The sequence below is a fragment of the Rhinatrema bivittatum genome, chromosome 4 (assembly GCF_901001135.1).
Source record: "Rhinatrema bivittatum chromosome 4, aRhiBiv1.1, whole genome shotgun sequence".
In the NCBI taxonomy this organism is placed as follows: Eukaryota; Metazoa; Chordata; class Amphibia; order Gymnophiona; family Rhinatrematidae; genus Rhinatrema; species Rhinatrema bivittatum.
In genome coordinates, this window is record NC_042618.1 from 181,061,584 (window position 1) to 181,078,520 (window position 16,937).

The 16,937-nt window shown below is 43.3% G+C and overlaps 1 protein-coding gene across 1 annotated transcript in view; it reads right to left on the reverse strand.

The window, feature by feature from the left end:
- Positions 1-16,937, reverse strand: part of GNA13 (G protein subunit alpha 13) — an 85,228-nt gene that overhangs the window by 8,450 nt on the left and 59,841 nt on the right. Inside the window, exon 3 of the mRNA XM_029599324.1 lies at positions 2,008-2,058. Within this exon, the coding sequence (XP_029455184.1) occupies positions 2,008-2,058 (51 nt within the window). The remainder of the gene's footprint in view (positions 1-2,007; positions 2,059-16,937) is intronic.

Consider the following 16,937-nt stretch of genomic DNA (forward strand, 5'->3'; position numbering starts at 1 on the left):
TAACAACTGAGAATATAATGGAAGGGCCGGAGGAGCACAGTCTGGGAGGCCCACGGTAATGTGGACGCCAGGCTGTCTCCTCTGACCGGCGTGTGCGATCGGGCGTGGTGGGGGGGTGGGAGTCCGAGGCAGGACGGTTGGCCTTGCCTCTGGCCACCCCCCCTCCTCCCTCTTTGTGGGGGCCGGCGATTTGATTGGTGCCTGGGGCCGACCCTGCAGGATCCTCTGATTGGGTTGGCTGGCCCCGGTGCACCAGGGGAAGTTAACATCGTCATACGGGGAGGGAAATAAAAAGGGGTGGCGCCTTCTTCCCTGCCTCTTTCCTCTGTGCAGCTGGCGATACCCTCCCTCTCTAAAAATTTCTGTTGTGGGGTAATTATTATTGTCGCAGCTTGGGGGGGGGGGGGGGGTTTGGTGGTGTACCAGAGCCATGACTAATATGGGGGCTGGGTTTAGAGCAAGGAACTGCTAGGTGGTGGGTCTCCTTGTCTCTGACTTATGTCATGTGACCGAGGTCAGCCACATGGCAGGGACCCCTTGCTGGGGGCTGTGGTGGGGGTCCCGGTTAGCGGGAGGCCGCTGGATATTGCAGGTCTGGTGGTCTGCGGAGGAATCATTGTGCTGGGGCATGGCAGATGGGTCGGGGGGGGGGGGGGGGAAGCTGGTAATCATTCTTATAAATTGGCTCTGGTGTTTGTTTATTGTTATGAATAAAGCTGCGGCCTTTGTTTATAACCCAATCTGTCTGATGTGTGCTGTTTTTGATAACACGAATCTGTGAGGAGCTGGGGGAGGGGACATTGGTCCTGGCTGCACATATTACGTGGAGCCAATATGAGTATCCAATCCTTAATAGCAGCATTCAAGTGGCATTCTTGATTTGGAATTGCAATCCCAGCTCTACCCACTTCACTGAGTGACTCCCAGTTGACCTGCAAAAGAAAGTTAGTGGCATGGCTGAACTCTGCATGGGACTGAGCAGAGAAACTCATACCAGTACTACCACCTGTTTCACTAGTTGCAACTGTACCAGTAATTCTACTTTAGTGTAGTCACTATGGCTCTGCCAGGAGCAGGAGGAGGGGAAGAGATGCAGTGGAAAGGGGAATAGAGGTGCAAGATGTGCAACTTGGGCTTTGCACTATCAATATCTTCCCATCCTCTCTCCTTAAAACATGAAGCAAAATATTTCTGAAGTAGACAATTAAACCAATGTTGGATTTAGATAAAAACAAAGCACTGAAGTTCAGCATATAAATGTTTGTAATACAGATTTGAAATAAGAGACCAAACATTGATTACTTGCTCAACAGCACATTTGGATCACAAACTTGACTGCAGTATTACTCTCAAAACCTCTCTTCCTTCCACATTAAAGGGGAAACCAAAAGTGTAAAAAAGACTCGACATATGCTCTACAATATACAAGTCTACTGGCTAGAAACAAAAAAGGTCACAATAATGGTTCTATGTCAGCTTAATACTTTTTTTTTTTTGTGGCTTCCAAGACAAATCTGCCACAATAAATACATTTTTTTTTATAATATCTATATTATAGGCATTAGTGCTGCAAAACATTCAGGTGACTACTGATACATTTTAACCTGGTTCCAACAGAGAATAACAAACTTGAAAAGGGTGAAGGATTCAAAGCTTTACACAAGGGCACTTAAGGACAGCTACTAAATAGATTTCCTCTGGTGTTCATACTCACCCCCCACATGCTGCCCATTCAAAGGCAGGGTATAACCACATCCTTCAGTGGACACTACAGCACCATGCTATTCAAGCATCCAGTAATTAGCTGCAATGAGTTAGAATACAAAATCCTTCTACATAAACTGTAGCCCACCACAATCCTCCACTACATCTCCTCTACCCCATATGAAGAGCGGGTCCTCCTGGCTCAGTTCTACACTAGAACAGCTATTTAGGATCACTCAAATAAAAAACAAATCTTCAATAAATACAAGTTAAAAATGTAGATTAAATAAAGACTGAACTCACTTGTTCTCCAAGCTTATCCAAATTGTCCAGAAAATATTTAACAGATTCTCCCTGGAAAGAAAAATTAGAGATGTATATCATACTGAATACAAACTAAAGTACTGATCATTCTTTATATAATGAACCTGGTTTATACCTGTCAAAAAAGAATTAGTATGGAGAAACTATTTACAGATTTAGCAGGCAAATCAACCAAAAGGCTAGCCCGCTGCTCAGACCTGTTCAGTAAGTTGTTGAAACAAATTACAAGTTTCTCAGATATTTAAATCAGTCAAATATACAGTAAACATTTTACAACACTAAACATTTTAACATGAAAAGAATGCACTTAAATTTGAACCTCTGAAAATCTAGTTTAAATGGGTGCATTTTCTACATGTGTGGTCATGGAAATTCTAAAAAGCACTAAGGGGGATACATGGACAGCATGAAAGCCCTGAATGAATATATGGCATACAGGATACTACCTCTACTCTGCACATACATTAATTCTGCTAATTTACAGAAAATGCAGATAGACAGCTTTTCCTGCTAGTTTCAAATAGGAGAATAGGATAATAATTCCTAATAGAATGCCATCAATCTACCCCCACACTGCATTTATTTATTTATTTACTTTTAGGTTGAAAAGAATGGCACAGACTTTGAAGATAGGACTGCAGTGTTATCCATCTTACAGGTTCTATTCTATATGAATGAAAATATAGAAAAAACCCTCTTCCTGCTGTCCCTGCTCTTTTGGCAGTTTTGTTAAGTGAGACCATTACGTCACCATTTAAATGATTAAGAACATGGTAGGTTAAAGGTGGTCAGGACAGACAACTGGCAAACCTCTATGATTTCAGGCTACAGGTTGAGCTAAACATTTCAGAGTAGGAAGGTACCTGCCAAAAAAGTTGAAGTGATCAATCTGTTGGCCCATGTGAATTGCTCTGCTCCACATAGGTGATGGGTCTCAGATTGAATTGGGCCTCCAAGTGATTTGGGTTTTTGAACATCAGAAAGCACTTAAAAAGTGGTGACCACACAAGTAGTTACTCCAATCTGGCATAGAAAATGTAGAGAATTTAGGAACAGCCACACATCTTTGTTTGTTCTTTTGGGGTTATTTTTCTCATCTTGCTTTTTTTTATTTTGTTACTTTTCCTTAATTTACACTTTGCTTTTAAGACCACAAGATATACCATGCTGAGTCAGATCAAGGTCCATTAAGCCCAGTTTCTGCTCTTCTCTCTCTTCCAGGCACTATCCCCATCTCTACCTGCATCTTTCACTGCCCCCCAGGCACTTTCTCCACCATTCCATATCTTTATACCCCCCATCACCATCGGCACTATCTACCCCCTTCCCTGCCTTCCTTCATGGCATAATGACATGGGCCTAGCAATATGGGACAGAGATCCAGGCTTTAACGTCTTGAGCTGGGCTAGGCATCTCCAACTGGGCCCAGGCACCAAAGTTTAATTGCATGGGCTTGTTCCAGCCTAGACTCGAATGAGCCAACCTAGATGCGGGATCATGAAATACAGTCTGCCAGTACTACATGCTATAGTACAACATTCTTTACATTCTAAGACATGATACTAGTTCTTCCTCCAATAACTATCAGATACAGCAGAATGAGCAAATTAAGTTAGTAAATCAAGCCCAGAATTTCAAAACTGTGGTACATTTTATGTTGATGCTTAAATGTATAATGAAACTCCTATTTCCTCAGGAAGGAAGGTTAAACTATTACCTGTTAATTTGCTTTCAAGTCCTACTAGACCAGATTTCCCTGTTCCTTAGCTGCTGGAGAGAGAAGTCAAAACCCCTCTGTGACAGTCTTTTAAAGAAGGTGGGGGTGGGCAGAGGCCTTCACCAGCAGCCTACTATCAGAGCAACCAGACAATCCCCAGTATATATCTATCTACATATCTCTCTACATCCCTACCTCTCTCATAGATATACATACACATCTACCTACATCCATCTACAACTACATATAGTACTATATATAGTTATATATACAGTACTATACAGTTTCTCAAAAGGAAGGATCTGGATATTCACAAGGTAGTTCTATATAGTTCTATTTGGTTTTTTTGTTCCCTCAAAGTCTTTCCCTCCTCAAGGGGAGGGAGCATAGAAAGAGGGAGAAGAAAAACTGGCAACCCTGCTTATGATCTGTTTGTACCTGGATGGGGTCTGGACTGGTCTAGCAGAACTCAAGGAAAGCAAATTAACAGGTAAGAATAATTTAACCTTCCTTTTCGTCTGTCTGACCAGTCCATTACCTCTGTGGGGGTGGAGATAGGATTTTTCTAAGGATCTCTGCCCCAAAAGCAGTCTCCTCCCTTGCCTGCACATCAGCCTGTAGTGCTTGGCAAAAAGAGTGCAGGGATGACTAGGTGATGGCCCTGCAGATTTCCCTTGGAGAAACTGATGAAGCTTCTCCCCAGGAAGGTGACTTATTATAGATTGAGCATGCGTGCCAAGGAGATGGTCTCTTTGACCCATCTCACTATCGTAGATTTAGAAACTACTTCTCTTTTGCATGGCCCAAGAAACAGACGGACAGCCTGTTTTCCTAAGGGGATCCGTTATCTTCAGGTACCTTAATACAACCCTGTGAATATCCAAGTCCTTCTTTTTGAAGGTTGGCAAGACCACTACTTGTTTTAGATGGGGGGGGGGGGGGGGGGGGGGGGGGGGGGAGAGAAGAGATGACACCATCTTTGGAAGAAAGGGAGGACACTTCTGAAATTACTAGAGTTCTTTGCAAGAGGGCCTACAATTCCAAAATACATCAGACCAAGCATATTACTCTCAAGAATGCCATCCAAGAGAAGTCTTGAAGGCCCTCCTTCATGGTCTCAAAGAAGCTCCCATGAAGGCCCAGGGAAAAATAGACTGCCCCTCAGACCAGTTTATCTGCTTCACCCCTCTCAGAAAGCATACCAATTCTGGATGCGTAGCAATCTGGGCACCTCTAATGCGGCCATTAAAGAATGATATGACTGCTACCTGTACCTTTACAAAACAGAGGGCTAGACTTTTTTCCAAAACCTTCTGTAACAAGTCAAGGATTTGTGATGTCTGCCTTCGATGGGGAGGCTTCACTCTCCTGACACTGCCTCAAACAAACTCCAGATTTTTATTTAGGCTAAAGAGACAGAGGCCCTAACATGCCTTCAGCATTGTGGTCACAACTATTTGGGAGTATCCACATAGCTGTGCTCGAGGGCCAGGCCATATGCCTTCTACTGGTAATAAGCCCTGTTCTTTGGGTTATCATCCAGCCACCATCCTTACTATGTGGGCTTCTATTTCACCTCAAGTACCCATGCTGAAGGGAGGATTCACAATTGAATCCAGTGTATCAGCAGAAATCCAGGTGCTGAGCCCTTGGGTTTTTACCTTGCCTTTCTTATGCAAAAGACACTCTCTGCAGGGGCCCCTGGCTCTTGATTGTACATTGCTCCATTTATTGCTCCCCAAAGAAGTTTGCGAACAAGTAACAAGGGGCTGCTCACTATTCCCACGGTACAAACAGCACACTTAATGCAAGTGAGAAACAGAGCAATTTCAATAGCAGGACCCAAGTCTACTCGATAAAACTTGACTTTCCCAAAGTTACCTGTCCCTTTACCTGGTTGATCCAATTGACATACCCTGTTAAAATGTTACTATTAATTGTAATACGTTTTTATCTGACTCAGTTACTGTTAAAAGCTTACTGTCAAATGTAATTGGTTGTTATTTATGTAAACCGGGGTGAAGGCATCTAGCCATACCTCGGTATAAAAAAACCTTTAAATAAAAATAAATAAATCAAATCTGGAATGAGTTACCAGAATAGCTAAGACTTCAACAAAATATGAAAGAATTTAAAAAGGAACTCAAAACGTGGCTATTTTATAAGACATAAATTGAGCATGAACAAATCCAGTAAGACCAGAACAGTTGAGTTGATATTAATCTTATTTTATTTTGCTATTTCATTTTTCACTGTCTTACTATTGTATTTGATTTTTATGTTTTAAAGCTTTTATATTTCTAATTCCTAATATATCTGAATTTTATGAAGTATTATTGATAAGATGTATTTATTCTTTTATTCTTTTTGAATTTTAAGTATTTTGTAAACCGTTGTGATGGAATATTTTCTTGATGACTGTATATAAAACCTGATAAATAAAATATACCATTACCTTTACCCTAGCTATGTGGATGAGGATTCTAGTAATACCTTCCCCACTTGCACAGGCTAGCCCTTAGTACCAGCAATTACCTTTACCCTAGCTATGTGGATGAGGATTCTAGTAATACCTTCCCCACTTGCACAGGCTAGCCCTTAGTACCAGCAACAGCTTGACAGGTGGCTTCAGCCCCATCCTGCTTTCTCCTCATTCTCGCCTCTTTCCTAGGTTAACTATACAGGCAGAGTCTACCGAGTTTTGGGGGCTGCCCCTGCCCTGATTCTCCAATGGGGAAAATCTGCTGATAGCAGGTAACCTCTCTAAGGATGCCACTGCATCATAAAGCAGCAATTCTCAGTGTGTCACCAAGCACTGGCAAGTGTGTCACCAAACACTGGCAAGTGTGTCACCAAACACTGGCAAGTGTGTCACCAAGCACTGGCAAGTGTGTCACCAAGCACTGGCAAGTGTGTTACGTGCTACCCGCAGCTGGCGGGGCCGAAACCAGTGACTGCCGCCAGAGACTGGAGCTGATCAGCGGGGTCCCGTGCATGTGTGTGATGTGCATGTAGGAGGGGGAGGGTGCTTGCATATGTTGTGTGGTGTATGGTGCATGAGAGCGAGATGGAACAGATTTCTAGCTGGCTGTGGCTATGAGAGAGAGAACATGTGTGTGATTGAAAGCCTGTGTTTAAGAGCATTGTGTGATTGACAAAGACAGGTCCCAAGACATTTGGGAAACCAGGTTATTTCAGCACCACTCAAGGGAGGGAGGTCTTCCTAGGAGTGATCCTCGTTCTCTTGGGGGCGGGGATCCGAGTCCTAGGGCCTACAACCAGGTAAACCACTGGGAGGTAGCTGCACTGGGAGAAGTCCGCTTCTAAAGGTTGTTGTTCCAGGAGCTTAACTCCTCCAGGTCAGAGCCACACAGACTGAGTACTCTTCAAGTCAGTCATCCCTTGTTCACAGCTGCAGGAAACGGACTACCAGCGAGGGCCTTGGATCCTTTTATACAAAAGACTGACATCATGGGGGTAGGAGGAGGTGTGACACCCATCTCCAGCAGCTGAGGAACAGGGAAACCCCAAGGGTAATGGATTGCTTTAGCAGAGAAAAAGGAAAACCCCTTAGATTCAAAATCCTGCTTTAACAGATTATATATTAAAACTATTCTCCCATTTTATAATTCAGCCAAGAACATACCCACTTAGACCAAAATACAATATGTGAAATTTCACTAGGCCTCAGAATAAAAGGTACCAAAATGTAATCTACATTTAATGCAAACTGAATCTTTTAAAATTACTACACTTAGGAGAATACATTTTTTCAATAAGACAAAAGACTTAATATTTACCTCATTCTTTCCTGGCTGCACGGTAAATGTGTTATTTCTGTAACTATCTGCTAGTGTCTGCTCATTCATTCCCTCCCATTCCATTAAACATTTCCTGCTTTTTAGCTTACTTCTACTGCTGAATGTGGCCTTTTCCTGTCAATTTTTTTTTTTTGCAGCATTTCCAATTTATATTAACTATCACATCTGTCACAATATATCTAACACATGCAATAGTCTATTTCACTCTGCCTTTCCATCTGTGGAAATTTTATTTTATTTTAAACATGGCAGCATTTTCAAACCCAATGTGCAGTTCTGAGCTTGGTCTGTCTTTTCACTTACTTTAGCAGTCATTCCTCTGCCACCCAACACAACATATTTATAAATAAAACTGTATGCAGTAGAATGACACTCCCAGTCAAGGAACTAGTCAATGTAAAGAATCTTCCTATTAAAAAAGTTACTCTTCTTCCTCCACTTTCTGCAGTAACACCAAAATGATCACTTTTTTTTTTTTTAATTTAAACAAACTGACTTTTTGGAGCAGCCAAAGAAAAATATGCAATCAGTGGTGAAGATTCCATTCAGCCATAAATTTCCTTGTTTGCCTAGGAATATATAAGACTACAAATCCTGAATGGAATACAGCATCACCAACCTAACTTTCAGTTTACCCCATTGTTAGAATCCCCCCCCCCCCCCCACGCAGAGGAGACCCCGGCATGCCGCAAACAGAGTGCGTCCCATGTGCGTGCGTGAGAGAGAGAGAGATTGGGAGCTCATGTGTATGAAAAAGGGGATGTGTGTGTACGAGAGAGTGAGGGAGCCTATATGAGGGTGTGTATGTGTATTAGAGAGAGGGAGCCTGTGTGAGGGGCAGTACTGAGAATGGGGTCAAACTCTGGGACTGGCGATAGAGTGGAAGGGGTTGATCCTAGAGGTGGATGGGAGAGATACTGGCAGGTGGAGGAGTTGGGGCCTAAGAGGGCAAAGTGGCCAGGGGAGTAGGGACAGCAAGTGGGACACTTACAGTGAATTTCTAGGGAATTTCTGCTCAAAATATTTAAAATTTTGCATCTTTAAGTAATAACTTTTCTGAATTAATTTAAAATGTAATTAAAGACTCATAAATTGTGTTATTTTGACCAATATAAAGTTTGCAGAATTTTAAGTTTTTTTGCGCAGAATTCCCCAGGAGTACATTGTGCAGCAGCTATATACAATGCCAAAACTTGTAACTATGAAAGTATTTTAATCTAGCAGGGTCTAGTTCTTCACTGCTGCAGTACAACAAATGCTGGATGGTTTCCACATAGTAATCTCAAAAGCTAGCTAGTGCATTAAATGTTACAAGCCTGCTTGTAATAGAGAAATTTGACATTTGACGTTATAGCACAAAAAATGAAGATAATTAAATCGCAGAACACAAGTCAAATTTTTATTTTTTTTATTTTTCCGTTTCATACTTGAGACAGCAAATGCCGCCCAAGAGTCCAGCTGGATGTGGTATGCATCTGGTTAAGTGGTTTTCGTCATTCTTTGAGAATAAGCAGCACAAGCAAGATTGCTCAAAATAGCAAACTGTCCAAGCCTGTTTCTTTCAGTCACATTATCTCCTTTTTAGGTGGATTTCATCCATGCGACGTGCCATCTCATTGCTACATCTGTCCATATGCATGAACTGGGGCGGGGAGGCAGCAATTCTATAAAATAATTTGCCCAAAAGTTGACAGGTAGGTATCTTTGAAAGGAGAATGTATTACTTACAAATTTCATCAAAAATCGGTGGAAGAGCTGCACCTCCCTTTCCGAGCCACGTGACAAAAGCAAGGCTATCCGAGGATGCAGCAGGAAGCTAGGAGACATGCCTACTTTGCGTTATGCTACAAGTGTATACTTCTCAAACTTTATTCTAAAACTGTTAGAACTTTACAATTTCTAAATAAATGGTGGGCACAGGAGTGGTTCTATAATGAGGTAGGGTGAGGTGGATGCCTCAGGGAGGAAACATTTTGGAGCAGCAAAAAAATGCCCCCTAAAAAAGCTCTCCTGCTGTGGCTGCCCAGCACAGGAAGTTGTGTTGCATGGGCCCATGCAGGTGGTAAGGAGGCACAATAACTGCAGCCATCTGCCCATGCCCCAAGGGGAAAGAAAAGTAGTCCCACTGACTGCATGGGCTGAAAATGGAGGCTTCTGCAGCTTGTGCATTGCAGAGGGGGAGAAGAGTGTGATAGCGTGAATGAGCATGTGAGTTAGTGTGTTTATGAAGGAGATGACAGTTTGTATGGAGCCCCCTCCTCCCACTCTTCCATAAAAATCTCAGAGTGCATGGAAATCAAAGGTTCCCTGATATGGAGAAGGGAATTTTTTAGCCTTATTAGTTTTAATTTGAATGTTGTGATGTATCTGCTCTTTTTAAAAAGATTGATTTTTGGAAACATTTAAACAATTTTATGATTTTAAATTAGTGAATGTTTTAATTGTCAGCCATTTTGAAATATTCATTTTTTAGTATGTTTTCACTATGAGTGATATTCTGCATTTGATTATATTGCTTGTTTTATGAGGAATGATTTTGTTTTTCCATTGTTGCACTGGATATGGAGTCACTTGTTGTGGTTTCCAGCTCAGTTTTTGTCTCTACGTTTCTATTTGTAATTTATGGTCTCTCTATTCTGTATTCAACAAGGGTCTGTGTGTTCTGCCTGTGTGACAGAGGTAAGATATTTTGCTATTATGTAAGGGTCTAGAGCAGCTTGACTTGTTCTGTTTCCTAACAGGAACTGTATTGCTGTTTTAGGGCCTGAGATCATATTTGCAGTGTTGCTTTTCATGGGTAGGGTTGTTACTGTTTGAGGATGGGAGGTTTGATACATTATAATTTGTAACTTCATTTACTCATGGCTTTCTGAGGACCAACAGGAAAAATACCATATGGGTTCCATGCGTCTTGCTTTTTTTTTTTTTTTTTTTTGCAAGGTTTTCTGATTGGTGCCACAATAGTGGAAGTAAATATATAATAGAGGTCCATAAAATGAGTGGAGTGGAACGGGTAAACGTGTTTATTTTTTTTTTTTTAAAGTAAGACTAGGGAACACAAAATAAATTTACTAGGAATACATTGAAGACAGAACAGAATTTTATTTACTCAACTCAATTAAACTCTGAAATTCATTGCTGAAGGATATGGTAAAATCTGTAACTGTAGCTGGGTTTAAAAAAAGATTTGGCCAAGCTCCTGGAAGAAAAGTCCGTAAACCATTATTAAAGTGGACTTGGGGAAATTTCACAGCTTATCCCTGGAATAAGCAGCATGGAATCTACTGTATTTACCTTTTGGAATCCTCCTCCCAGGTACTTGTGACCCCAATTGGCCACTGCTGGAAACAGTATACTGGACTTGGTGGATCTTTGGTCTGACCCAGTATGGCAAATCTTATAACAGGTATGTTATATTTAACATCATAAGTAATGCTTTTACCTCAGATGACTATACTTTTTCATGTAAAATCTATTATAAATGCTTAATTTTTTTAATTGTGTCTGTGTGTGCATGGAGAGGGCCAGAGGGTTGGAGTGGGGTGGGTGCCCCAAACCCTTTGCAGAGAGTGCTTCACATACAGATACACACTATTTACCATCTCCCACTTCCCCAAGGGGCAAATGATGGGGGAAGGGTAGGATGCAGGGAGTAGAATTCTAGGAGTATGACAATGTTACCCAACAGGCCCTATGTTTTTATAAATATTAAGCCTACTCAGCAGTTGTTCATGTTGTTTAATGCCTGTATGGAGGTCTTATCAGAGTTGGTATATCAATGCCACAATTTGACAGAAGTCTTTTAAAGTTACCTCCTTGTGTCTCATTATATATAAAATCATAACAAAAATAAAAAGAATATTCAGGGTTTTGCTGCTTTTATCTGCTTAATAACTTCACTGCTATTACTATTTTGCCTGCAGACAAGATCTTCTGTAGCCTGAAAAAAAAAAAAAGTACTTTTATTAAGGATGGTTTATTTTTAACTATTAGGCATTTTTTGTTCTGTCTTCTCCACTTTTTAATGGGATGAGACATCCTGTGAATAGGGAGAGCCTCTCCTCCCCAAGTCATAACTGGTCAGGAGCTCTGCGCGAACTGAGGCATTCCAACCACTGCTAGATTGCCTTTCGAAGTTGGAGAGGAGTGATAATGGAGCTACTGCCCTGGTGCTTCTGCCATTTGAATGGATACTGTCTTGCCATTACTTGGAAGTGAAGACTATCTTAATTCCTCTTAGCTGGGATCTTGTAAGGGGACAGGGGGCCTTCTTGTCCCCATATGATTTTTCATGATCTTTTTCAGCTTCTCTCCAAATAGCAGGGACCAATTTGAAGGGAAGCCCCAATATAGTACCTCAGAAGAAAAATCAGCAGCTAACAATAGTCTCAACTATAGTCTTCTCATGGCTGCAGCCACCACACCATGGACTTTACCACTAGGCCTATCAAATCATATGCAGTGTCTGAAAACTACTTCATGGCCAGTGAGATCAGAGCTAATGGGGCTCTTCAGATCTTGGAAGATAGCTTTGTTTCCACCTGCTGGGCCCATTTTAGAATGGCTCAAGACAGAGGCTGTGCAAGCTGCCACCTGCAGAAAAACACTATCCAACCTGAAGCAGCACATGAAAGCTGTTGAATTGCTTTGTCCATGCTCTTTTTCACAGAGGCAGAGTACCCAAATGGAATAATCATATGCTCAGAGAGAGCCAACACCAAGTTGTTCACCTTTGGTGAAGGAGCCTGACAAACTTAAGACCTCACAAGAGGATCGTCTCTGATCTGTCTTGGCTCCACCCTTGCTCACAATCAGGCCAATACAGTAAAGTGCGGCCGCAGTTATCCTGCTTCTAACCCGCTTTCTACTCACAATTTGGCCGCATTAGTCCAACCTGCGATTCACTATCCCCTTTAACCCATCCTTACCGCTTCTTTAAACCAATGAGTAACCCTTTCCGCCCGTGGCATGTATATGAGATGTAAACGATTGGATTAGCTATTCCCTCCCATACAGTAACGCGCACCCCGATTATCGCTTTTTAAACCTGCAGTTTTGCCGCGCGTTTAACCTGCTAATTTACCGCCTACCCTTACCCCTGCGTTAGAGGCAGGGGTAAGGGTAGGCGGCAAACTTTCCCCCAGCTCCTGCTCACCTGCCCTGGCTGCGTCCATGGGTGCCGGTCTCTGGGGCAGCCCCAGTCCTCTCTCCCCTCCTCCCGAAGCAACTTTAACCAAAAGAAAACCTAAAAACCTAAAATCCCCTCCTCCCGAAGCAAGACAGGCAAAAAGCGACTCGACACGTAAAGTATTGTGAATAAGTGTAACCAAAGTAAACTTACTTTTTCTTTCTTTCAGCTCTCTCTGCCCTCCTCCGGAGGCGCGCACCATGGCTCCCCTGCCTCCCGGGGGCAGCCGGCGGCGAAAGCGGCTTCCAGCGGCCCCCGCCGGCGAAGATGGACGAACGCACGCCCGTAGTGCACGGGCGCTCAAGCCAGCGAAAGCACATGAACGGGCGTGTATAGCGCGCCTATACAGTAAAATGGATTGTGCTTCATGGATGCTCGTTGGACACGGCTTGCATTTGCATGCCATTTAAATAGAGTATCGAGCGGTATGTGATCCGAACTGTGCGTGCGGCAAACGCGGGTGCGCCTGGCCCTAACGCACCTCTTTCTACCGCACCTTACTGTATTGGCCCGAATATCTCTAGCATGGGTTGAATCGGAAAGTCCTTACAAGTCCCTTTATGAATACCCTCAGGATTAGGTCTTCTAGTCTAGCACGGGTGCCACTTGCCTGGTAAGCAAACCCATCTCTGCCATATCAAAAGGCCTAAGTCTTTCACAGACTTAGGAGTAATCTTAGAAAAAGCAGAATTGCTTACCTGTAACAGGTGTTCTCAGAGAACCCATGGGTGACATCAGATGGAGCCCAGCATAGAACTTAGATCTCAAAGAATCTAGAACTTTCAAACATGCCCTACTGAACATGTGTAGCAATAGTCATCACCCTGCCTCCTAGGCAGAGTCCCTCAGTCCATGATATAGAGCTAATACATGGAGAACCAAATCCCAGGGGAGGTGGGTGGGTTTCATGAGGACTAACATCCTGCTGTCCTTTGAGAACAAGGTTACAGGTAAGCAACTCTGCTTTCTCCAAGAACAAGCAGGATGGTAGTCCTCAAACATGGGTGAATGCTTAGCTATAGGCTGTCCGAGCAGGACAAAGTGGAAAACCGCACACTGCTGAAAGCACTACCACTCTCCCTTTTGCCTGCGAGGCAGCTGACCCACATGGGGTCCAGGCTGGAGAAGAATTGGGTTCTACAAAAAAACAAAACAAAAAAAAAACAAAAAACCCCAAACCCCAAATAACCATATGATTGAGACAAAACCCTCACGCGTAGTAGGGGCACCTAAGGCAGAGGAGTGTAAGCATCACTGAAAACATTACAGGCAGGGCTTTGGATCAGTAAACCCTGATAGTAGATCTGGAACCTCCTGGGTACACCAAAAGCCTAGAAATTAAACAAGATAAGGACTCTGACAAAGATCGCACAGTTTCCTTCAGTATCAGAAAAACAACTGAAATCCCAACTGGGGCCCAAAACCTCCCCAGAAAAACTGCAGTCCACTGACAACCGGAGGACAGAACATAAGAACATAAGAAAATGCCATACTGGGTCAGACCAAGGGTCCATCAAGCCCAGCATCCTGTTTCCAACAGTGGCCAATCCAGGCCATAAGAACCTGGCAAGTACCCAAAAACTAAGTCTATTCCATGTAACCATTGCTAATGGCAGTGGCTATTCTCTAAGTGAACTTAATAGCAGGTAATGGACTTCTCCTCCAAGAACTTATCCAATCCTTTTTTAAACACAGCTATACTAACTGCACGAACCACATTCTCTGGCAACAAATTCCAGAGTTTAATTGTGCGTTGAGTAAAAAAGAACTTTCTCCGATTAGTTTTAAATGTGCCCCATGCTAACTTCATGGAGTGCCCCCTAGTCTTTCTATTATCCGAAAGAGTAAATAACCGATTCACATCTACCCGTTCTAGACCTCTCATGATTTTAAACACCTCTATCATATCCCCCCTCAGTCGTCTCTTCTCCAAGCTGAAAAGTCCTAACCTCTTTAGTCTTTCCTCATAGGGGAGTTGTTCCATTCCCCTTATTTTGGTAGCCCTTCTCCATCGCAATTATATCTTTTTTGAGATGCGGCGACCAGAATTGTACACAGTATTCAAGGTGCGGTCTCACCATGGAGCGATACAGAGGCATTATGACATTTTCCGTTTTATTCATCATTCCTTTTCTAATAATTCCCAACATTCTGTTTGCTTTTTTGACTGCCGCAGCACACTGAACTGACGATTTCAATGTGTTATCCACTATGACACCTAGATCTCTTTCTTGGGTTGTAGCACCTAATATGGAACTCAACATCGTGTAATTATAGCATGGGTTATTTTTCCCTATATGCATCACCTTGCACTTATCCACATTAAATTTCATCTGCCATTTGGATGCCCAATTTTCCAGTCTCACAAAGTCTTCCTGCAATTTATCACAATCTGCTTGAGAATGTCTCTGCAGAAGTGTTCTCATGTGGGGCTGACAGGCACAATGGGCAGAAAGCCCAGCAACAATTGGAAAATAATCAGTACCACGGCAGGGCCTGAGACATCAGATCTAGCTGACCATACAAGACAGCAACAAGAGTTTCAGGGGATGAAGGCAACCTCAATCAGATGCTAGCCCAAACTCCCAAGTAGGAAGAGAAGTTAGGACTGAAGCTCACCACACACTGCACCCAGTCAAGGGCAGGGCTATCCATCCTGGCTACAGGATAGGTCAGGTGAGCAGGAAGGCACTTTGGGCAACCTAGTGAAGAGAGAAGAGCTAAAGGAAGTAATGGCCAGACAGAGCCTGGTGAAAATATAGGGAAAATATGGTGAATCTTTCCCTGCAGGTATATACTGAGATATACTAGGAATGCCTTAACTTTTCCTCCCCTCCCCAACATTCCCATTGGAAGTCAGAGGAAACGAGAATACAAGGAGGCAGGCCACTGGATGTTAGGGTAAGCTCAAGTCACTAGGTTGATTATCCCAACCACAAGCAAATAACTCACTATCGATTCCAGAAGGGGGTTACTCACCAAGATAGAGCCCTCAGCCTGCTTGGAACAGCTAAGAGTGTGAATTCCCTAGGGAAGAAATCCAGAAACACTCCACTAGACAGGAAGCCGGGGTGCCATTAGTGCAAACTCCTGTCAAACAGGATTGCTTCATCAGCCTGGAAACCCAAGGCAGGGCCTGGGTGACTTTGGAACAGACTGCCAAGCACCTGGCTTTGGTATTAATACCTCAGATTGCAAATACTTTCCCCAAGGAAGCAAGTGGTTCAGTAATGGAACAAGCATTGCATGAACCAGGACTTCCCTGCTGCAGACAGGATTATCTCTGAAATGGGGGAAGCATAGCATGCGAGCCATTGCAAACCAAGAGCAGCACATCTGTTGCGGGGTTCCTCATCCCCCTACTCCCTGAGCAATGGATATGGGGATAGGCTGAAAGGCATACTTGACAATTAGATGGACTAGAACCCTCCTCAGAGGTAGGGTCCTGTAGGCGAGAATGACTGGCCATAGTTACTCATTGAGCTCAGCAGGTATTAGAGACACTCCTAGATGGGAGAAACCCTTAAGGTTCACCTGGGAGCTACTATGGAAAGGCTCTGTCACAAAATAGACCTGCTGTGCCTTAGAATGACCTAAGGAGAGCACTACCACACAACCAGCCCTCGAAGCTCACAAGGAAATGACAGCAACCGGTCAGAAGCAGCGACATCCCTTACCCAGGAACAGAGAAAGAGGGAAACCCCTTGTAGGGGTGGACAATTGTGCATCCAGAGGGGAACCCAGTCAAATCTTCCTTTTCTGAAGGGAGAGGAATAATGGGAATCAGGGCCTCCCAATCCCAAAACACTGTTCACTTTTCAATTGAGAGTTGAGTGACAATTACTGGATTGCTCAGGTTCAGACGTGACCAATCCACCACTGGCAACTACTTTAAGAAGGGGTAGGCCACCAAAGTGATCAAATGGAGGAGCCCCAGCAAAAAAAGAGTCCAACGACTGCCACTGATGTTCCCGGCCCTGGCCTCCCAGGTGATGCACTGATTCAAAGAATCAAGGCTCCAGTTCAGAGATTAACATGCCAGGACAGAGCCTCAGGGGGTTCCCTACAAAAGGATTTCTTGACACTAGAGGGCATTCCTCTTCTGAATGAGGAGAGGATTCCTGACCTTACCCTCCCGGTGTCAACTTCCCTTTAGAATCTGATCAAGAACAGTCCGAGGACA